This window comes from Xiphias gladius, chromosome 19, assembly GCF_016859285.1.
Source record: "Xiphias gladius isolate SHS-SW01 ecotype Sanya breed wild chromosome 19, ASM1685928v1, whole genome shotgun sequence".
Lineage (NCBI taxonomy): Eukaryota > Metazoa > Chordata > Actinopteri > Istiophoriformes > Xiphiidae > Xiphias > Xiphias gladius.
This window is the reverse complement of record NC_053418.1, coordinates 19,945,376-19,968,026: the sequence shown is the minus strand read 5'-3', so window position 1 is coordinate 19,968,026 and position 22,651 is coordinate 19,945,376. Positions and strand designations below refer to the sequence as shown.

Below are 22,651 nucleotides of genomic sequence, written 5' to 3'. Positions count from 1 at the left end.
AGACAGCTCTTCTGTCAGTAAGAAGCCAGCTCCAAGAAATATTTGACACTCACTCAGGCGCTGCTGTACATTGACAGTAGGTCCCTTATTTGAAATACATTCCTAAAATACATTGTTCTAATTATGGAGACATCTGGGAAATGTTATGCTGACATTGAGATGCGTTTAACCTTTATTCTGGGCATCAGTTGAATGTTTCTCTCTCTTCCCCAAATTCAGCAGTTTTCGTGAATGTGAGTCCACCACAGGTTTTAAACACTGGTTTGGTTTTCGTTTTAGTCTGTCAAAAAAACCAAAAAAAAAATAATGTAGGCATAGTATGCTTGGGATGAGACTTTTATTTGTTTTTTCTTTATTTGTCTTCATTAATGATTATTATTATTTTTCTTACCTTTTCATCTTGTTGTGTCTTATTTTTGATTATCTTCATTTATTTTGTCAGTTCATACAATACATGTAAACTTTTCTTTACTTTGTACACTTTTATATACCCAATAATTTGTAATACATACAAAAAGAGTAATGACATCCCAGTCCCCTGTGTTGCTGATAACATTGTGAACATAAGACATCCACTTAATGAAATAATAAACATAATTATCTGTATAGCATCATATTCTGTTGAAATTGTAGACAAAGTATCCAGATGAAGAGTTTGATCCATGCTTAGACAAACAATTTAAACACAGCTGTCTTTTTTTTTTTTTTTTGACTGAAAGCTAGGAGACAAAACAGAGAGAACAGACATACTGAGACTTGAATGAGAAAAAAAAAATGTCTTCCAGACTCATTTGCTGCGGTGCCATCAGTCAACCAATGAAACTGTCCTGTGGAGACACCTTCCTATTTTCGAGGTGTGAAGTTGAAGAGGGTGCTGCATGAATTACTGTCACAAAACACACAAGCCGGAGACTAGCAGACAACTTCTGGAGATGGGTGAGAATATTTTTCATCTTTACTGAAACCAGATACTGTTCATATTTACTTTTTCATGTGCTTTCTACAACAGGTTAAACACTGTATAGTTTTAGTTATCCTGAACCTGATAAATATTAACACTCTAAATGACCTTGTTTATACATCATATGAAAAACTGTCTGCTTTTTCAGAAGTAAATTAGTGTACATTTAAATAATTTGTGAAAGAAGCAAACCATTTTGATTTAGTAGTCTATACTGCCTCAGGAATGTATTCTTAGCCTCAATCTTAAACAAGTGCCCGGATTACTCGATGACAATACTTTGACTGTAATGAATATCTGCTTAAAATTCCATTGCAAATGCTTTAATACATAAAGTTAAACACCCACATAACATAACAGTGTGTGTTGGAAACAATATATCAAAAATATTTCTTCAACTCATTAAATTGGAGAAGTTAGAGGCTACTGAAAGCAGAATTAAAGGTTCAAGCCACAGCACAGGAAATAAGAGATGTCAAAAGAGAAGCATATTGGTTTTGCACACAAATGATATGACCGTGGGTGGAGGGCTATGAGGTATTGCGCTGACAGTGTGTGAAAAAATGACATTTTATGGTTCTCAGAATTATATTTCATTCCCAGGGCTTGGGGCTTTTAACATGTATGTTTTATTTTCCTCATACAACAAACACACCCCCCACCACCACCCAAAAAGACAGTAAAAATAGCTTTAGGGCATGGAATTAAATGAACAGTATTTCTCAATATATTATATTCCACTACTAATAGTAATATTATATACACTGTTTTTTTTTAATACTGTAGTTAATGCGTTACAATATCATACAGTGCAGCATACAAGCGGTTATGTTCATGAGCAGGAAGTGGTTTTGCAACCTGTGGTTTTATATCAGGTTCAGTTGACAATATGTTCTACAGATTTCTGTTTTTTTTTGTTTTTTTTTGCTGATAGATCACCTGATCGTTGAACAAATTATGAAACTAAAACCTACTCAGCAATGATGAACATCAGTTTTAATACGTTTTTTTAATGAACATATATACATGTACATATAATTATAGTTCCTTGAAATGAAGAAGTTTTTTTTTGGTTTCTCCAGTGTGGTTCTCTGAATCCAAATTCATATTCCTTTTTTTTTCTTGAGTAAAGTGGTAAACGTCTTTTTCCCCGTAATGTGTATGTTTGTAGCTCAGGAGGACCAGAGTGAGACGTCACAACAAACAGCAGCCAGTGACGAAGAGAAGGGGATGATGAAGCAGGTACTAACTTCAGTCATTGCTGATAAAATGTCGGTTGTCCTTCTGGTAGCAAGCTGGGCAGTTTCCATCAGTTACAGTTAATCAGTGACTACAGACATGACTACTCAGAATGAGTTATGTGTTGTGTTTTCATTTCCCTTTTTTAGTGAATTTGAGAAGGTGGCAAATGAAATGCTGATTGTGTGTGTACAGTTGTTTCATCTTGATAGAAGATAGTGAAATGAGTAACAAGGAATAAGTGATTCGGCTTCGTATTCTGACAGAGCTACGAAACGCACCTATATATCTCACGCACCACAATATTTCATTGCACACAGAAACTGTAGGAGATCCTCACAGCCACTATTCTGGTAACTGAAATGAGAGGTATAATATGAGAAATGCGAATTAGCTCATCAAATTTCCAAGACTGATGTTAGTTGAAAGCCTGGTGGTTTCTGTGGTGACTTCTGGCCTGCCGATAGCATCGATCCAGCACGCCACTGACAATCATTGTGAGAGTCACATATCAACACATTGACATCAACATCACCCACACGGTTTTCCAAAAAAATTTCACCTAGTGGAAATCAACTGAATGTTTCAAAATCATATTCGCTCTCTGGTGTGGAGTGAGATCTGCATTATGTGGCTTAGAGTGCAAACGTTTCCTGTAGTCAGCCATTGATGCATTAACCCGAAGGTTTTGTGAATCAGATGAATGCAAATCAGTGGCTGAAAATAAATAAGCCCTTTGTGAATACCAGTGAATTTTATGCAAGATCCCAAGCAAAATTTTGCAATTTCCCCCGCCAGAGCTATCACACTCACATCATTTTGGACGCGGATGCCGACATAATTTAGCTCGTTCCACATTCATCAACCAATTGCTGTCCTGGAAATACAGACAACGCAAATGAGGTTTGGGAAGTAACATTTTCGCACGTCTCTTCTTACAAACAATGCAAACCAAATATCTGCCTCATTGAGGTGTATCTCCTAGGTGATACAGAATAACAGTGGAAAGTCAGAGGTGTCGGCTGTTCGCTGGGAACGGCAGTGTGGAGCTGCTCAACTGTGACTCAGCCAAGGCTATCTTGGTTAGAGGCCTGCACCTTCACTATTACTCACTCTAGAGGCCTACTTCTCGGAACCAGGAACCGCATAGAGGAACTTGATTCAATATGAAACCACCTCGAGCTGTTTTGTTGTACAATGGCTGCCACAGAAATAAAACAGCTTCTACGTATGGTGATTCAAAGTGAAATATTGACATTGACCATTCTGTGTCTCTTTTGACGTCCAGCCTGTCGAAATTGATTGACGCAGTGGCAAAGTGAGATTTCACATTTAAATATCTGGCATGAAATACCGTAACCTTCGATTCCACCGCAGTAACACCGGTGACTATACCAGCATTTGTGCTGTTGGAGCCAGTGTTCACACAACAGGAATAATATTGTTGCTGTAAAATAGCGACTGAAATTGAAATAACTGCTGTTTACTTATTCAACACACTATATATTGTCCACATCACAAAGCAATAAGGTTAAGTTTCCAGCTTGCGCTTGCACCAGATTTTTTTATTTAAGCCCTAAAAGGGCAATCCGAAAATCAAATTTAGAATATAAGTACAGAAATGGTATCGCTTTCATCAACAGCTTCTCATCTTATGTTTTGGATGTTTTACACTTCTCTTCCTGAAATCTTTCTAACTGATTATTTTAATTCTGCATGTCTTCACTGTTTCATTTCTGCTTTCTTGCAAACCACAAATAGTGACATTGTAAATTTCTTACACTGGAGTTCTGGGTAGTCTTGTTTTTGTAACACTTGAGAATTTCGTATCTTAAAATCCTCCTCAAAGTCACTGACACAAGTTCTGCAGAAATACAGCAAACATGCAACCGCATGTTTTGAGATATTACTGTAAAGCCGTTTTTTTTTTTTTTTTCTCAGCACTTAGCTTCTCATCAGTCACCATTGGTTTATTTTGTTTACAACATTTTATGCATAAATTCCTTCTCTTATGTTTGTTTTACAAAGTGACATTTGTGATACCAGTGACTGACAACTCTAGACCAAAAACCCCACAAGTCTGCTGCTATCTCTACAGACAGGATGTGTAGCGGTTATCTATTGAAAGTAGCGGTAAAACCCTACTCTGATTTTGATGTTTCATTTTAACATTTGTGTCCCATGAGATGACTGTGTGTGTCTTTTTCCCATCTGTGATAATACTGTCAACTGTAAAACAGGTTAACACATCAGTGCAGTGGACCATGTTCCGTTTACAGCAGCTACTTGATTTTGACACAAAACACACGCTTACACACGTTTTCTCTCTATGCTAGGCTTCTCCCCCTGTTATCGAGATTCACGACTCTACAACTGAATGTGTGGAAGAGACCAGGCCCAATCTAGTGCAGATGGAGGAGAAGGCCTTTGTATCAAGTCTGCACTCTTTTATGAAGGACAAAGGTTCACCCATAGAAAGGATCCCACATCTCGGCTTCAAACAGAGTGAGTTTACGCTCAGTAGCACTGTGCTTTGTGTTGAACGAACACAATATTCACATGGAATTGGGATGAAAATAATTAGGTTCTCATGTTTTTTCCACCCTCAGTTAATCTTTGGAGGATCTACAAAGCTGTTGAGAAACGTGGGGGCTATGATTTAGTAAGTACAAGTTCTTCATTCGGCTATTCTTCACAGTCCTTTGGTTTACTGGTTTCTCAGTGGAAAATGAGCGATAGGCCAGGTTCTGTAACGTGGTGCCTTTTACCACACTGGAGGACATTTAGGCCTCTGAACTCTCAATTCATCACCACCCATGCAGTGTTGCCTTTGATGATGACACCGTGGGACAAGTTCTGAGAGTGCAACTCATATTAAAACAGCACAAGAGCAGAACTGGAGCTCTAAACAGAGTTGACCGTCACCTCCACCGCCACCATGTCCCTGGGTGTAAACACAACAATATAAGCCGCCTACACATGCATGAATTTAAAAATGAAAGTGTTCTTTCAGTTCTGAAAACCAGCAGACATAGCACTTAAAGGGTAACCTGACAATGCCTTCCTTAAAAAATGGTTTAAAACTAAACTTGAAAGCAGGCACAGTGGGGCCCAAGCACTTGATGCAATGTGGAACCAAAGGGCCACAGTCTTGAGGCAAGTTAAGAGTGTGCACACAACAACTAAATGCAGTAAAATAAGAAAAGTTAAGGAGTAAAACATAGTAATAAATGAACAAAGTTAGACTTCGAGCACTATCTACTCAGTACAATTTCAGCACACAAACAAGATAATAATTTATATAAATAGTGGTTTCCTCATTTTGTGGCCCTCTGGTCGCCTTTGGGCCCTACTCAGCCCTGTAGTTTGTACTAGGGGAAAAGACCATGAGCCTTTTTGTTTAACGCATCACTGTGACAAGCCTTTGATTCTTCCTAAAAGCTGTCCCTTACCTCTCACATGTTTAAAAAAAAAAAAAAAAAAAGACTATCGTAGCAATTATGGACTCGAGCTGTTCTAATTGTGAATTTTTTCACAACAGGTGACGGCACAGCGTCTTTGGAAGAAAGTGTATGATGAGCTGGGAGGAAGTCCAGGTAGCACCAGTGCTGCTACTTGCACTCGCAGACACTATGAGAGGTGAGGATGATTCTGTTTCCAACTAGCCTGTCAATTCCATCACCATGTCAGGTTATCCATAATCAGAAATGGGTTCCTTTAGGCTCGTGCTGCCCTTTGAAAGACACATGAAAGGAGAGGAAGACAAGCCTCTGCCGCCAAGCAAACCACGCAAGCCATACAAGAGAAACTTGGAAGGCAAGGTCAACAAGGCTGAGGTTAAGAGGAAAAGGACTCAGTCGGATAGAGAGATGGACTCCGAGGTAACATATATCTCTGATGAAAAGTCTAAAAGTGAAAAAATTCTGCTCCACTATTGGTACATATAGTTTTTTTTTAAAAATATCCTGTGTGTTATTTTATAGATACTGACCCAGAGGAGTCCAGAAGCTGCCTGCCAGAGTGAAGCAGTGATGCATCCTCACTCTGCTCTCTGGGCTGCCACCACTGACAGACACCATCCAGACTGCTCTCAGCCAAACAGAGCCCCCGCCGATCTTTGCACTCCTGTCTATGCCCACCTTCTCCCGGTCCCCACATCCAGCCCTTGGACTGCTCACATCCCATCTGCTGCCGGAGAGGTCATCTCTCCTCTGGAGAAAAAAAAGCGAATGGCTCAGGCCAGCCTCAACTTGCCCCCGAGTCCACAGAGCGAGGATAAAGAAAGGCCCTCCGTCATCCGCTGCTCCCAGTCTCCAGCCCGGGCCTCCTCCAGCCAGAACTGCAACTCCTCTGATGGCTCCCCGCTCCCTTTATCCTCCTCCTCTTCCCGCAGCCCTTCCCCTTACTCTGTTTCATCAGAGGACGGTCCAGCAGGGAATGAGGATAAACCTAGATCAAGCGCAGAATTGAGAAAAAACTGTTCTGGCTCTGTTAAAAATGCACTCAACTGTAGTGAGGACGACAAGTCTGCGAGCTGTACTCAGATATCCAAAGAGCTTGCAGGATTGAATAAAGACCTTTCTCATGTCAGCTCCCAGTCATTGATTGCTGACTCAATAAAAAGCCAAATTAAAGACTCTGCCTGGAAGCCAATCCACAAAGGGAGTGGCAAACATTTCACCCATCCTTTCCACTCAACATCTACCTCTAGTTTCACCAAAGTTATTCCAAAATCTGTGCAGCTTCTGCGGCCCGCTCCTATTCGGCCAAGTTATAAAATCCACCAGAACAGGTTGATGCACCAGGATGACCCTCTGACTTGTGCAAAGAAGCTGAACAATGTGGCTCCGTGGCTTTATCAGACAGAGAAGAGGGAGAAATCCAGGACAATGCTACAAAAAGTTCCTCCTGCTCAGCAGAGTCTGTCCCATTCCACCGGCACCCTGCCGGTGTCGTGCGTCCTATCAAGCTACGACAAATTGGGGAGAGACTCTCGGCACCAGCCTCCATTACACCCTGTGTTTCTCCCCAACAGAATGAGACTACCTCAATCCCAGCTAATGTACCGTCATATACCGGTGGGTCCAGCTCACTCTGCTCTCATTGGGTCTGCTTGTTACACATATCCATACTCCTTTCCTCTGTTAAATCCCCAGACTGGATATACCCTACCTGCCATGAATCCCATTTATCCTCACAAGCTGTGACTTTTCGTATATCAAATCCAGACTTTAACAATTGTTTCTTGTCAAAAAAATTAATCAAAGTTAATCTTTACACTGAAGAAAGAAGCCATTGAGCTTGTGTTTTACAGATGGCATATGCAACACACATATTTATGCTCTGTGGCTTCACATACAGGCTGGTTTTGTTAGTTACTTTAATTAACTGACTCTGACCTTCTGTGACCTTTACCATACTAGACTGAAAGGAAGTGAAGTCACAGCAGTGATGGCTAGGGATATTTATGGGATCACTGTGAAACCGGTTGAGTCGTCCAAGTGCATCGAATGGGTGCATTTCTTTTTTTTTTTATACTCACAGAAGAACTGTGAAATTACTCAGAAACTGCAAGTGATATTTCTTTTGCTTTGAATTACTCTGGTGTATCATGTAAATTTGAAGTGTTACAGTAATAAAATTAGCATGTCTGATAGATTAGAAGATTTTTTTTTGTACACAATTACATGTACAGGAAAAAATATACAAATTTTAATGACATGTCTTCAGAATATGAAGAATTCTTAATAGATTCAGGAAACACCCAGTTAAGTTAGAGATTTTAAGTTCAGATTTTTTCAAAATCACAGTTCTTCCACATTTGTCTTCACTTGTACAATTTCAATACTTTGTCTTTGAAAGCCAAGAACTTCCTGTACTGTTCTTCACGTTACTGTATTGGGAAGTATGTTGAACATAATGATACTGTATGAGTACTGTATCTGCCTTATATAAGTGTTAAATATTTGTTTAAATATTACATGCAGATCTCTTTATCAGTTAAATGTGTTTAAACAGAAAGTAATCAACTGATCATGAGTAAATAACAAAAATAAAAATATTTAAACCTTTGGTCCTTTGTTCTCAATTATAGAAATGTTGCTGTAAAAACTATCATAAACTGTTTCACCATAACAGCATTAATTTTGATTAGAATTTTTTTTTTTCAATTGCTAATAGATTTTTAAATCAGTTTGTCCGTCATTTTAGGTTTTACAAATTCATTTATTAGTTGAGTTGATCTACTTGACAAAGTGACTGCAGCTCTCCAAGCTGGGGTGCAACCAGGCTACAACCCTGCAGATCTGATGTAGCACAGATACGCCTAGAGGAAGCTGCTGTGAGAACTGATATGCAGTACTGAACGTCAGTGCGTTACAGTGGCAATACCACAGCGGATGCAAGATCACTGCTGGTGAAGAAAAATGATGTGGCAAGTGCATTGAAGAAGGAGGAGAAAATCAGACAAATGAGATTCTGCTGCAAGCTACAGTGTGGTCTGAAACAGCTGGAACAAGCCAAGCAGAAGATGGCACTTCTGTTCAATTCACTCGAGCTGATAGGGACCCACATGGGTGGAAGAGAGCGAGAGCAGGCATAATTATGCAGGGGGGACATGGCGTTTTCTCTGGGGGAGGCCGGCTTCCATGTTTTGACTGCATATATATATATATATATATGTGTGTGTGTGTGTGTGTGTGTGTGTGTGTCTGTGTGTAAATAATCAGTCAGGACTAATGAGTTATAGACTGTGCATACTTCCATATCCCATGCTTTCACTGCCTGCAGGCAATGAAAGTTGCAACTTGTTTATATATCATTTTTGTTTTCACTGAGCTTCTCTCCAGTGAAAACTAACCCCAAAAATGCGTCTTGCTGCACCATCTAATACTCTACCAGCATAATTGAACTGACATATTCTTCAGAAATAGTAAAATACAATATGTTTGTAGTAGCGGGGACGTTATAAGACTACTTATACCTGTAAGGACTTTGGTAACACTCCGTGTAACTGCGTTCATAACGACAGTATACACGAAGATTTGTATCCCTAAAGTTACTCTCGAGGAGCCCCACTGTACCTAGGCAGTGTTAAAATCTCGCCTATTACACGGGGAGAGGCAAACCCTTACATCAACCATGATATAAACTCCAGCCTTAGTGTCTATAAGTGTCGCGAGAATACGGTTGCAGTGGCGCCAATGAACCAGGGCGTCCAGCAAAAACATGCCGATTCGTAGCTAGTTCTTGTCTCTTTAGCAAAAAAAAAAAAAAAAAAGATCTCACTAGTTTCGATTGAATGGCTTTAAACTTTAGATAAAGAGTAAATGTACACGTTTTTGTTTCTGTTAAGCTCCGTGTTTTGTCTTTTTACTTCGTAAAGGAAAACTATGTCGGAGTCTTTGTCTGACGACGGCAACGGTACCAACCAAGATGACAGTCAGGAGGATGTTATGACCCCGGCGGAGCTGATAGCTAAACTGGAAGAAGTGAGCTGATGTTAACGAAATGATGACATTTGTAACATGTAGCACCACAGACCTCGCACTGTCTCTCTCGCTAGGTTGTCCAGTGTGTCTTCACAGTTGTATTCCTATCTGTACGCCGCAGGCCTGGCTGAACGAGAAGTTCTCACCGGAGCTGCTGCCGAACAGATCAGAGGTGGTGGAGTGTGTGATGGAGCAGCTGACTCACATGGTAAATTAAACGGCGAATACCTCCTGTGTTTACTGTATGTGCAAAAACACCCACGATTCTCCTTACATTTAAAAATGTCTCAAAACAGCAGATACAGTATGGAGCAGGACTGCAAAACAAACGATTATTCTCATAACTCATTCAACTGCATTGGTGGAGGATGCGTTCAGGTACCAATACCACACTGTAAATTGCTCTACCAGTTAAGGTCCTGCATTGAAAACGTTACCCAAGTATACACACGTGTATTAATAGCAAAATGTATTTGTAATATTAAAAGTAAAAGTACTCAGTGCAGAAAAAATGTGTTGATAATCTGTTGATTGGTTTTAAGTACAATAAGTAAAAAGTACAATATCACCGTCAGAAATGTAGAGGAGTGGAAGTGTAAAGTGAAATGAAATTTAAATACTCAAATAATGTACCTCAGAATTTTGCTTAGGTACAGCTCCGGAGGAAAAGTACTTAGTTAAATTCCACCACTGTTGAACTGTCAATTATTTAGTCTAGAAATGTAGGAAATAGTGAATAGAGTGGGACAGAAAATAGCAACACATTTAGTCCTCACATTTGAGAAGCTGTAACAAGCAATTGTTTGAATCTGTTGTGTGTCAGTGTGACTTAGATAACATTACTGCTGTTGAAATCCCAATACCAGATCCAGCTGTTGAGACAGAGGTGGATTTGTGCACTTACATAGTCATTCATAAAAATAATCCAATCATTTAACCAGCGTATGATGTTGCTTTTCTGGTCATTGTAAGTCACCCTGGATAAAATAAATTTCTCACAATGCTGTTGTGACCTCCGTACCAAAAGGAAGCCAACTTGCAGCGGGTGAAGAAAGGTGATGCAAAGGCCAGCATCCATCGCATGGAAATAGACAGGATCCGCTTTGTTCTGAGCAGCTACCTGCGCTCTCGTCTGCAGAAGGTCGGTCAGGTCAAACAGTACAGCGTGCAAAATAAAGCTCTCATCTCACTCAGTGCTTGTTGAGTAACATGCCTGATTTTTTTTTTTTGTTGCTGTTGTTGTTGTTGTTCCATGTCTAGATTGAAAAGTTTTTCCCACATGTCCTGGAGAGAGAGAAGTCTCGAGGCGAGGGAGATCCCTCTTTGCTCTCACCTGAGGAGTTTGCCTTTGCTAAAGAGTGAGTATGGTAGAATAAGGTCAGAGCTGTTTGTTTAATTTACTGCTGTTTTAGTTGCACATCAGATTAAAAACACACGTTTGTCTGGCATACAGGTACTATGCCAACACAGAAACCTACCTGAAGGCTGTAGCACTGAAGCGCATGCCCCCCAACCTACAGACAGTGGATATGCTCAGAGCAGGTAAAATCTCCTCTGCTTTTACCTCGCAGGCACTCGTTCTATTTGTTTGTTCTTAGATGACCCATGCCCGAAATACTGCTATTGGCATGCGCTGGCAGAAGGTGGCATTTGCTCTGACATTTTCACTGACCGGGACACTAAATCCCATATATTCTAATGTTATCCCAGTGCCTGAGCCCTGCTTGGACTCATTTGTGTTTCTGCGGGTAAAGGAGAGGCAGGAAAATATCTTGGTCGAGCCTGAAACAGATGATCAGAGGTACTTAATTCATCAACATTTCACTTGACGTGTTGTCACTGTTTTTAAAACCCAGTAGGTGGCAGTGTTACCTTTTTACAGTCAATGCGGTTATATTTTTCTGCCTGGATACTAAAACACCTGATATTATCTCCACTGTGTCTCTTCTATCAGAGAGTATGTGGTGGATCTTGAAGAGGGCTCTCAGCACCTAATGCAGTATCGAACTATAGCACCACTTGTTTCAAGTGGAGCAGTGCAGTTAATTTGAATGTCGAAGTAAGTAACAATGAGTTTGACTCTGTCATTGTTCTCATCAACTCGATCCCACCCTTACACCCTGTTGGACAGACATCTGTTAATTTATTTCTGCAGATCTTCCATAAGCAACTGCTTTGCAGTGACATCTGGATGTATTTGTAGCTCACTTTTTTTCTTTTTTTTTTAAGTGTTTATTGTCTCTTGGCAACAGATTATGGAAGAAAGTACCAATTTTAAGAGCCATAATATGTTTACAATATGTTGGACTTGTCATCTCACTGAACTACAGTTTACAATTAAATACAACTAACAGTGATTTTTATGTAACAGGTCTGCATGTTAGCGTGGATGGCTCCGGGAGAAATGGATAAAATGAGAACTGGCTCATTTTCATTGCCTAGTGCTCATAAGGAACGGGCAGTTTAAGCTGCAGGGATCACATCAGGAAACATGTCCTTTGTCACTAGTGTCAGGATTAAGGAGTATCTTGTTGGATGCAAACACTGAGGCATTTGTGGTAATGTCTTCAAGAAATGTAATTCAGTGGAAAATATTACGACCAAATATAAGGTCACTGCTAATGAGAAATGAAGGCTGCCGATGAATCCTGTTCACCAAACCAGCTTTTGCAGTGCTGTGGTGTTATTTTTGGACCTTTTTAATCATTCCACAACATAAGTTGGGTTACATAATCATAATGTATTCTGGTGTGTTGGGGTATGTGAGACTGGTAAAGACTCTTAAGACTCTGTCTAATCTGCTAGTTCATTCCGTCTGTTGCTGTAGCCAGATAAGTTGCATTACTGGCCTTTTTGTCTGCTGCTCAATAACAGGATGCACCAAGTGACCTGGAGGTGAAATTTCATTAGTTCACTTGGCATCACAGTGCCTACCATCCCAAGGTGCAGATTTTTAATTTTTTATGTTTGAAAGAAAGCTGTTTGTTTTGGTGATATTCACATGTAAATGAATATGCATTACTGAAATTATAGATAATAGAAATCCTGTTAATGCTCAGACAACCTTGACCACCAAATCCAATTGTATCTGTTTTTCAACACCCCTCTGCCTCACAGGTTTGAAATTTCTTTTGATTGTGTGTTTTTATTTTCACCCTAAGAGGATGTGAGGAACATTGTGTTCTCTGTGACATAATTGTTGTAATAGCATTGTTATGTAAGCGTTTCAGAGGGAGCAATCTGCTAATTTTTTGCCCTTACAATAAGTGCCCATTAAGTGGAACCGATAAGGGATTGAGAGAAAGCGGGCTTTAAAAAACTTAACCACATGTCAGGAGACAGTCATACTCTTGAACTGCACCGCTGATCTAGCTAATATCAAATCTTACAACCCTATGTTGTTAGATTAAGAATAATCACCTAGAGTGCATGAATTCTATTATTCATATTAAAATGCTGGAAAATGATGGCAGGGTTCACTTGGACCTTGACAATGTGGATTTGGAAGAATTAAAAATAAAAACGTAATGTGTAAATGATTGAATGGTTGTGAGAGTATTTCAATTTATTCATTAATCACAGCACCTGACTTCATCAGTCGACCTCTATCAGCTTTCTGGATGTCTTTTCATCATGCAATGGCAGAAAGTCCAATCTTGACCAGTGTAACCACTTTCATACAAATTGTGAGGTTTTAAGTCATCAAAATGTCCCCGAATATGGCGTCCAAATACATCTCCAAAAGTGTGGGACATACTTCATGCAATTCAATACGTACTAGGCTTGATTCCTGAATAGCTTCCTCGGTTAGGTGATTGGCATGCTGAGTGTAGTTTGTAATCTGGCCCTTACTCAGCCTCACATCCTTGACAGACTGTGGGACAGTGATCCCTTCACGACACGATCAAGCTAACAGTTGACTTGGATCCAGGCCTAGGCGTCGGGGGGGATCTGTGTCCATTGACAGGACTGAGAATAGATCCCAGAATGACTTGAACAGTTTCCACAGTGAAGAGTAGAATTACATGTACATAAGTAGACCTGTATGTACTTTATCACAATGTCAGTACTGGACAACACAGGCCTGAGGCCACAATACAAAGACATAATTTCACATAAATCTTTACAGCTAAAAATACTGTCGTGACAACGTGTTTTTACACTGAAAGTCAGATTCTGAATTAGGCTGCGTATAAAACACATAATTTAAAAATAGGGAGTGTTGCTGTACATCATCTAGAGTCTTTGTTATACGCAGGTCTAAAACAACATTAGCAGAACAAAACCACATTATTCAGCTGATTGGTCAGGAGAGTGGAGAGGGTGGAGTATACAAGATGACATCTTGACTGAGGTAGATTACATAGGACATTGTGCCAGATTTTCCTGTGAGCGAGGGATGACTGAGACTACAACTTGCTGCTCATGGCTGTCTGTAAGTAAGATTTTTAATGTATGACTACAGTGATTTTGCAGTATTTATCAATACAGACATACAGTTTTTTGTTTTTTTTTTTCTCTTCGGTTTTCTAGAACTCCAATCACATAAAAGGATAAGATTCCCTTCACTCAGCACAAGACTAAAAACATGGAGATCTCCAGTACAACGTAAGCACCATAAGTGTGTGGTGATTCTGCTGCTGTGGGGTGAATTATCTTGTATCAATTCTTCCATAAATTTCAAAAAGTGAGGGTGAATTGTAATTATTGTAATAATTTGGTGTCATCTTAATGTTGTGATGCTTTCCTTGATGCACCTCACTGTCCAATAACAGCAACGTTACAGAAACTTAATCCTGCTGCGAGGGCAGCAGTCTTTATTAAAATCACTGATATCTCCTGCAAGGCTCCTGTCAGAGTGTGGCCTCGGATCAATGGCCCAGTCATCTGGACTTGTGGAGATTGCTGTCAGGATGTGCTTGAACCAGCGCAAACAACTGTGTCCTCATGTTTGGGTTCCCATCCTGAAGCCCCAGCGCCCTTGCATTCGTCCGCAAGTATCATATCAGCTACCCTCTGTCATCTTGAGTCAAGCTTGTTTGACCCACCCTCTCTCATCTCTCTTGGGTGACTTGGATGATGAGGTTTTGATCCCAGTCAGGAACAAACGTGTGGTTTTCGCTGATTCAAGAGGATTGTCTCTAACAGCTGTGCGAGTATTTTCTGACGAAGAGGAGCAGTCCGACCTCGACCTACTACCATCGCTGCAGGGCTTGGGAGGCATGAGAGAGGACGGCTACAGCTGCACCGTCAGCACCTGCTGCCCAGGAACACGGCTCAGAGTGAGCTTCCCGCAACCCTCGGCAGATTTCCAGGCCTTCCGTGCCAAGCTGGAAGAGAGCATGGTTATCCTGGAGAACTGCAGTGTTACTGAACAGGCCCTCCAGGGTGCTGTCCGAGTCAGGAACATCGGTTTCCAGAAGGATGTGCGTGTGCGCATCACCTTTGACTCATGGCAGAGCTACAAAGATGTGCCCTGCACGTACCTGCAGAAACGTTTCGGAGGACCAGAGATAGACAGCTTTGAATTTGACATTGCCATTCCTAAAGTGCTGGATGCCAAAAGGAAGATAGAATTCTGTTTAAGGTATTTACCAGGAGGGCAGCGAGAACCTTTTTGGGACAATAACAATGGACAGAATTACAGCATTGCAGTGTGTGTGAGCTCACATGTGGGAAGAATCTAAGTGAAAGGGCATGACTCACTCAACCTAAAAAGGATCCCTGTGTTTGTCATACATAATGCATCGGTTCTGATGAGGTGGATATTTTTTATTATGTTTGCATTGATTTCACTCTGAGTTGCTACTTATATCTTAATAAATGTTTAGACATTTTAGTAACTGCTTTGTATAAAAAACAAGTCACTTTTGTTGCACTCAGTTTTCTTTTCTCTTTCACATTCAGCATCAAATGATGTTTTTCAGTCCACACTCTCTTGTCATGTTCTACACGTGGGCCACTCATCAGCCCATGTGTTACTGTTGTGCACCAGGGAGGGGATCCCTTTCACTCTGGGCATTTCTGGGATTCCCGAATAGGTCAGAGATCACTGCAGAGGAACAAACAGAAGTAGGAGATAAGCTAACTTATCGCAGCCCTGTTTATTGAGCCGAGGCTTGCTGTCAGAGAATGATGCAACATTTAGAAACTGTCATTAAGGATTACAATGAATTCCCTAAATATAACTCTGCAATTAGCTTTTTAAGGAAGATTAAAGTACTTGGCAGGGATGCTGAAAAGTAAAGTTAAAGCTACAATGTAGCATTAAAGATTAGACATTTGACATTAAGTCTTTTTTTTTTTTGAAGACAAGGCATCTGTCAGTGACTTCATAGACAGAGCATCATGAGAAAAACAAATAACAGAATATTTGTTATGAGCTCCATTATGTTTAAAACCACTGACTTATAAAAGGGGCATGCTTCTAGCATTTGAACTTCCAGGTTGTACCAAACACAAATTTCTTTAAAATAAATCACATCAAACTAGTAGTCCAGCATAAGAGCGATACACATTGTAAAAGTCTAATAATCACTATTCTAGTCCAGGCAGGAGGGAAGAGGGAAAGCAGCATGCACACACCCCGAGAGGTGGGCTGTTTCCACTGTGTTCTGACCTACACTTGATGAACTTCAGCATTGCAGGCTCACACACTCACAGGTCTGTCTTACATCAGCATCTCCCTCAGCGTCCCACACTAATGTTGCACACTTTGCAGCTTGGGTCTTTCTTGGCATTGGCTGTGGTCAGACTCATAAGCTGGTGGTGCCCACTGATCTGTGCCACACTGCCCTGATCCAAATGAACCGGCTCTGTAAAAAGCACCTCAAGGATGACGTCACTGGCATGGCAGTACAGAGGCTCTTCCCCCGGCCTCTGGGGGGGAGTGTATGTCAGGAAGGGGTTGGAGGCCAAGTCCAGCATAGGGAGGCGGGTGCGACAGAAGGTATCTCCCTCCGAGCCGACAGGGGCCAGCACCAGCACCACATAGTGGTAGGCTGTGTACATACAATAGAAGTCTGCAAAATACAGGCAGATGTTGGAGTTCAGCATGTATCCAGCTGGGATCTGGAAACGCAAGGGGCCGTATGGGGAGTCTTTGGGAGGGAGGCCTGTATCAAACTCTGTGTTGCAGCTGAAGAAGACTCCATGCAGTTTGCTGTTGATAGGAGAACCATGACTCCCACTGCTGTCTTTCAGGGCTGAACGCATCAGTCCTCCACATTCCTTCCTAATGCCAGACATGAACAGGAAAAGAGTAGTACACTTAATTACTAGATGCATGGCTTTAGGTATACAATGAAGAAATAAGAATGCAGCACTGACCTGACGTATTCGAAGTAGTCTGGGTGCTGGTTGCGATAAAACACAGAGAATTTCAGCAGCCTCCCTGCAGAGCCCTTGGCCTTGTCAAGAAGCTGCTGTAAGTGTTCCATGGCATAGTCTGCAAAGTTGATAGGATCTGTATAATCATTTCAAGTCTGCACTGCTTTCAAATGCTAATGACTACCCACTACTGAGACAGAATTGTTATTGCACCATTTCTGTGCGCTGCACATCTTTGTCCCTATCTTGTAATGACTCAGTTAAAGCTCTCATATTTCACTGCATACATTATCGGTGTTACTTTAGCTGTCACAAATGGTACTCTATGTCTTACCTCCAGTGCAGAACTCCACCACCTGGCTCCACTCTGACACCAGGTAGTCCCCGTCTGGCTGTCGGACAGCAGTTTGAACAGCAACACAGTACTCTGTCCGTGGGCTGAGGAACCAGTGTCCCCTAACTGCCATGGGGAGAGGCACAGCCTTGGCCACCAGCTTGGTTGGCACATCCTGGAGGACAAATGGCAGGAAAGATTTGAAATCAGGGACAGTATGCAAGGCTATAACAGGCTGCTGTGTGTTTTAATTTACATTTCCCTCCATACATTTTGCCTTATTAGCATGATTTTCCACTTCAAGCCCAAGCTGCTGTAACTAGGATACATCTAATCAAATCAGCGGCTTTGTTTTGGCCATGGCCTCTCAGAAGCACAGCTAATTACTACAGGCTCAGAGGCCCATATATCCATGGAAACATCTCTGATGCAAGTTTGTTTGTGCCACTTTGTGTATCAGAGAGAGAGAACATACAGTATCATCCTTTCGGTTCTACCACTGCCTTGACTTCACAAAAACATTTTTTCAACTGTTGAATGCCAGCTGCAATAATAAGCCATGATTACAGTCAGTATCTTGCATCTGAAATGAAGGGAGATCATAAATGTTAGACTTCGGCTACTGGAACTAAATTTAGACACCTAATCGATCACTTAAATGCTAGTAACATTATTAATGTCAGTGTACCAGTGTGAAAAGGTCAAATCTTTCCTTTAGCAATATTTAAACAAGATGAGTAAGAGACTATAGCCATGCTAGCAGCTCCGTGAGGCAGAGGGCTACTTAAGCAGAGCAGTGCTTTGAGCTAAAGGCTAGTTATACAAACCATTTCACTAAAACCCATAAATGTCAACCTCACGGTAGCTAGAGGTCAGAGTCAGAGGATCACCAAAGTCAATAGGATTCATCTGCTGGGGACAATGAATGTCAATGAAATTTCATGGCTATCCATCTAATAGTTGTAGGGATATTTTAGTGTGCAAAGATGTGACTGACTGACCAACCAACAGACAGACCAAGTTTAACATCCCCAGAACAATGCTGCTAGCATGAATAAAAATACCATAGATAGGTAAACATCTGTAAGGTACTTGAAAGGATACGTTGTACATGCTTGAGTTTCACTTCATCCGCAGATCCAGGGACTGTAGATAGAAAGTAGCTGGCAGATAAATTTGGTACAAAGCATTTCCCCTCACTGCTTGACATTAATGGTCCCAGTAAAATACATTTATTTAAAAAAAAAAAAAGAAACCCATTTCAAAGTGTCTCTTTGTCACCTTATTTCTGTGTTGCCTGAACTTTGCTTAATTTGTTAATTTAGTGATGCACACTGGAAAATTAACATGAAAAGAGTGTGGTGCTGCAGCTGAATTTGTCAGTTTTTACCCACTTTATGAGGAAACTATGTACAAGTGAGTCACTGGCCTGAAGCAGCTGACTGCACTCATTTTCCTTTTCGCCTGTATTGGAAGTGACTGAAATGACGCAACTGCTGTTAGAACCATTTGTTAACCCAACCAGATGTCTATAAAAATGCATGTTTTCGTGTCTCGTTTAAGCTGTCCTCTATTATTTTAAGGGGGAATACAGTACAGGGTGGACTTCTTAACCGGTCACGTGGTGAAAGGCACATTTTTTTTTCAGTAGCAAAAATTGATTTGTATGAATCTGGAATATGAACATAGACAACACAACAGGGAGCAGACTGCAGTCTGGGATCAGACAGGGGAAGATGCATGAAGTTACAGTATGCAGCAGTTTCAGATGGTCAGACCCTGTGTTTGAAGCGGTTGGGATCCTTGCTCTCTTTGCGGCTCAGGTCAATGAAGAAGTGTGTGGCTCTGGCAGTGTCCTCGGGGGTCATATCCCACATGATGCGGAAGGAGTCGCAGGTCACCTCACAAATCTGGATATTGCATGGGGTGGAGAGAGGGGCATCCATTTCTGTCATCTGCCATTAACATGAGAGATAAGGGAGGATAGTTAGACTAGAGTGTAATCTGGGACTGTAATACCAGTGCTGGAGAATGGCAACATCTGGTAAGCGAGATTTAATTGTATCACCGAGAGCTACAAAGTGGACAATGTACAGCAGTTAAGAAACACCACCACTGAAAACACCTCACAGAATCCAATTAACCTTTCATTCAGGGATCTGTGTCCTGGCTTTTTATTCACTGTTCTGCTCTTTTATCTCCTTCTCCCCCTGTTTTCTTGCCCTTAACTGACATTTCCCATCATTACACAACTCAATACGCTCCCAGCTGAGTGACTGGCTTCTGTGTTCCCCATGCATCTCATAATCCACCCACAGCAGTCTCCCAGCAACCAAACATCTTCAGCCTCCCTCAGTCTTCTCAAGGAAGGGATCGCAAACAAAAACACTGCTGCACCTGTCAGCAACAATTTAAACTAAATGTAACTTTTTAAACACTTCTGCCCCTTGCTGAAGTGCATACCTTTTTAAAACAGCTGAGCAAGTGAACTCCTTGCAGCTCAAGGGAAATCTTCAGCCAGCTTTTACATTGGACTGAAATGGGGGAGGTTTAAGTAGTCATCAGCAGCAGGTGATGTATGATCGTATTTCCTTAGTTGCCCATCAGCAATTTGATCCAGGCTTCTGCACATGGCCAAGTGTACCGGGTTGGGGGCAAACTGTTGGTCAGCCTGTGTTTGCGTTTGAATAGCTGTCACCTTCTCTCCTCTGAACTGCTGGTAACTCTCTGCAGCGTGTGCATTAGGGTCATCTTCTTTGGCCCTGAAAATTAGTGCACATCCACTCCTCCATAATCTGCTTGCAATTTTCTTCCTTCCTGAGTTTGTTATTGCAGTCCTCTCCTCCAGTATTGCTTACTGATCTTGTAAAGCATTCTCTCCCTTAGTTTCTCTCCATTCTAGCAGCTCAACACCAAAGCAGAACCTTGCGTGTTTTTCTTATTAAAATCGCTCTCACACTGAGCATATGCTAAATCACAGATCTGCCAAAAATAACCTTCTAGAAATTTAGTACAAATAATCTTAACGTGCTCATTTTCTTGTCTGTGTGATCCTACAGATGCCTGGTGCATTGCCATTGTCTGACTGCCAGGTCTGCTAAGGTGGTCTCCAGTCAGTATGATGGACAGGCTGCAGCAGCTCATTAAAGCCTGTGAACTGTGAAAATTGTGTGGTAGCTCGTTCACACAGGGGCCAGGGGAGAGAGCTGTTGCATCACGCACGTGTGTTTCCACGCGTTCTGTTTTCCAGCTGCTGTTCTCAAATCTTCCCATGTTGTCTTTCCAGAACGGAAACTGGGGCGAGAGGAGATTCTCACAGGACAAGTCACCAAAGCCCCATTTTTCTGCATGTGTTCCACTTTTGGATCGAATACGTGTGAAAATAGTTCAAACCCAGGTTTCCATACCATTCACACAATCCGATGGTCATAATTTATAAATCTGTCTTTAAATAGAAATGTGATCCAATCATCTTTGCTACCATACTAGCTTTGATAGACAGTTGCTCCAAATAAGGCAAGTGGGTCTAATTAATAATTATGACAGGGACTCACATCATAAATCATAATTTATCAAGGAGTGTGTATATTCCGGCTGTTAATGCTCAGTTACAATTCTTACACCAGCTGAAATACATGACACACACAGAGATGTTGTTATCTCTGTGAGACAGCAACATGAACGAAGCTGCCGCATTCATGCATATGGAACAGGGCACAGAAAGCAAGTCTCTGATTCAAAGTCTGTTTTTTTTTTTTCTTCCAGGGAGAATACTTTAAAAACGCATTTAGATTGTTGCACAAAGGAGGAAGAAAAGGCACAATTTTTTCAGTATATTTTTTAAACTGAAGGGGGTGAAATGGTCATTACACGGTAACAGTCAGAAATATTGTGTGAAGTTCAATGAACAAGCTGTTAAAAAGAGAGACTGTGTTACTAATAAAGGTTGCAGCCCCTCGCACAGTTAAACCAAGCCTCAACATTTAGGATAACGAGCATCAAATCTCATTACTCGAACCAGTCAGTGCTGATGTACGAAAGATCCTCACAGTCGCAAGTGAAATGTCATCACACATGCATGAGTACATCAACAGAATAGCATTCAGATAAAAGTCATGCATTAACACCCCAACTACTGCATTCATCTGACTTGATATCTAATATTACTTAAGGAATGCACAAATGAAACGCTCCATCACAGCATAGAATTATTTGGTGTCCACAACTTCAGAGTACAATACAAAGGATTTATTTCTGAGCACTTACAAGCATCAATAAACAGACTGATTTAAAAGAATACCTTACTCGTATGGGGCTCAAATTTGTGATGGGAGGAGATTAAAGCTGGGCTGAATTGTATGATCTTCTTTTTCTGCTTTTCTACTTGCCTCCTCTGCTGCAGTCGATGATAGATCGCAGGAAAACTGATTTAGGAGGTGAAACCAACACACAGGCTCATCTCCCTCTCTCTCTCTCTCTCTCTCTCTCTCTCTCTCTCTCTCTGTCTGTCTCTTTCTCCAGCTCCCCCTCAGTTTCTCTCTCTCTCTTTCTGTCACACCAACCCTCTAACCCCCTCCACCTCCTTTTCCTCCCTCCCCCCTCCCAGTCTCATTCTTGTTCAGGGCTCTGCATGATGTTTACTTGACTCCTATGCAGCCACACAGGATGAATTAAAACCCCCCCAAAAAAAGAACAAACTGGAGTGTGACCACAGTGACACACTCAGACAACCTTGTCAGCATCTTGCTCTTGCCAGCCAGTCACACACAACACATCAAATGCCAGTAAGTCTGCCCTGAGGCACAGAAGCCGCACACATTGTAATATATACCGAACACTTAGCTGCTTGCATAAATGTCACCTCTCAGATATGGAGACAGTATGGACGCTGGGGGTGTCAGGAAAAAAACGAACCATTTTGTACACACTCCACTAGCTAGTGAGTGCTCAAAAGAGATTAGGCTGTTAGTGATGTCCCAGTAAATTACATAGAGCACCATCAAGACCTCAAAAAATATATATGTACCAACTGTTATGCCATATGGACTGCCTCCACAGGGCAACCCCCCCCCCCCCAGCCCATACGGGTGTGAGGGATGCCACTATGTAAGTCCAGAGTAAGCAGATTTCCACTGGCATTAATTTTCAGAGGGATGTTTTTGCACTGGTTCAACCTCATGCGACATCTTCATTTAGGATTTCATTAAAGATTAAAAGAGACCCTTCCCAGATTAATGGCTATAATCTGCTGCTAAAACAGTGGATTTGAGCATACAATAAAGACAAATAACAAAGAGA

The 22,651-nt window shown here is 41.3% G+C and overlaps 4 protein-coding genes across 4 annotated transcripts; 3 read left to right on the top strand and 1 right to left on the bottom strand.

The window, feature by feature from the left end:
• Nucleotides 1-791: 791 nt before the first annotated feature.
• Nucleotides 792-8,227, top strand: arid5a (AT rich interactive domain 5A (MRF1-like)). The gene is made up of 7 exons (XM_040154261.1): nucleotides 792-936; nucleotides 2,133-2,203; nucleotides 4,537-4,705; nucleotides 4,810-4,862; nucleotides 5,742-5,839; nucleotides 5,922-6,081; nucleotides 6,184-8,227. The coding sequence occupies exons 1-7, from the start codon at nucleotides 879-881 to the stop codon at nucleotides 7,405-7,407; spliced, it is 1,833 nt and encodes a 610-aa protein (XP_040010195.1). The 5' UTR covers nucleotides 792-878; the 3' UTR covers nucleotides 7,408-8,227.
• A 1,171-nt stretch (nucleotides 8,228-9,398) lies between these two features.
• gins4 (GINS complex subunit 4 (Sld5 homolog)) lies at nucleotides 9,399-13,230 on the top strand. Its single transcript, XM_040154216.1, has 8 exons — nucleotides 9,399-9,690; nucleotides 9,812-9,898; nucleotides 10,718-10,831; nucleotides 10,951-11,048; nucleotides 11,144-11,232; nucleotides 11,401-11,491; nucleotides 11,645-11,749; nucleotides 12,062-13,230. The coding sequence occupies exons 1-7, from the start codon at nucleotides 9,592-9,594 to the stop codon at nucleotides 11,739-11,741; spliced, it is 675 nt and encodes a 224-aa protein (XP_040010150.1). The 5' UTR covers nucleotides 9,399-9,591; the 3' UTR covers nucleotides 11,742-11,749; nucleotides 12,062-13,230.
• Nucleotides 13,231-14,245: 1,015 nt separating this feature from the next.
• Nucleotides 14,246-15,481, top strand: zgc:77112 (uncharacterized protein LOC406459 homolog). The gene is given in 3 exon segments (XM_040155698.1): nucleotides 14,246-14,298; nucleotides 14,537-15,357; nucleotides 15,360-15,481. Coding segments are annotated over 3 exon segments (873 nt in total). The 5' UTR covers nucleotides 14,246-14,278; the 3' UTR covers nucleotides 15,392-15,481.
• A 496-nt stretch (nucleotides 15,482-15,977) lies between these two features.
• LOC120805476 (phytanoyl-CoA hydroxylase-interacting protein) lies at nucleotides 15,978-21,750 on the bottom strand. The gene is made up of 5 exons (XM_040155725.1): nucleotides 21,659-21,750; nucleotides 19,132-19,308; nucleotides 17,354-17,528; nucleotides 17,020-17,137; nucleotides 15,978-16,924 (listed from the first exon to the last, which is right to left on the bottom strand). The coding sequence occupies exons 2-5, from the start codon at nucleotides 19,306-19,308 to the stop codon at nucleotides 16,378-16,380; spliced, it is 1,017 nt and encodes a 338-aa protein (XP_040011659.1). The 5' UTR covers nucleotides 21,659-21,750; the 3' UTR covers nucleotides 15,978-16,377.
• Nucleotides 21,751-22,651: the final 901 nt, after the last annotated feature.

What these genes read in the sequence shown, in the direction of transcription:
- LOC120805476 (XM_040155725.1), bottom strand. Translation starts at nt 19,308, where the DNA reads ATGACAGAAATGGATGCCCCTCTCTCCACCCCATGCAATATCCAGATT. An exon ending in GGTGGAGTTCTGCACTGGAG is followed by an intron (nt 17,138 to 17,353) that starts GTAAGACATAGA and finishes TCAACTTTGCAG; the next exon opens with ACTATGCCATGGAACACTTA. An exon ending in GACTACTTCGAATACGTCAG is followed by an intron (nt 16,925 to 17,019) that starts GTCAGTGCTGCA and finishes GTCTGGCATTAG; the next exon opens with GAAGGAATGTGGAGGACTGA.
- gins4 (XM_040154216.1), top strand. Translation starts at nt 9,592, where the DNA reads ATGTCGGAGTCTTTGTCTGACGACGGCAACGGTACCAACCAAGATGAC. An exon ending in GAGTTTGCCTTTGCTAAAGA is followed by an intron (nt 11,049 to 11,143) that starts GTGAGTATGGTA and finishes TCTGGCATACAG; the next exon opens with GTACTATGCCAACACAGAAA. An exon ending in CCTGAAACAGATGATCAGAG is followed by an intron (nt 11,492 to 11,644) that starts GTACTTAATTCA and finishes CTCTTCTATCAG; the next exon opens with AGAGTATGTGGTGGATCTTG.
- arid5a (XM_040154261.1), top strand. Translation starts at nt 879, where the DNA reads ATGAATTACTGTCACAAAACACACAAGCCGGAGACTAGCAGACAACTT. An exon ending in ACATCTCGGCTTCAAACAGA is followed by an intron (nt 4,706 to 4,809) that starts GTGAGTTTACGC and finishes TTCCACCCTCAG; the next exon opens with TTAATCTTTGGAGGATCTAC. An exon ending in AACGTGGGGGCTATGATTTA is followed by an intron (nt 4,863 to 5,741) that starts GTAAGTACAAGT and finishes TTTTCACAACAG; the next exon opens with GTGACGGCACAGCGTCTTTG.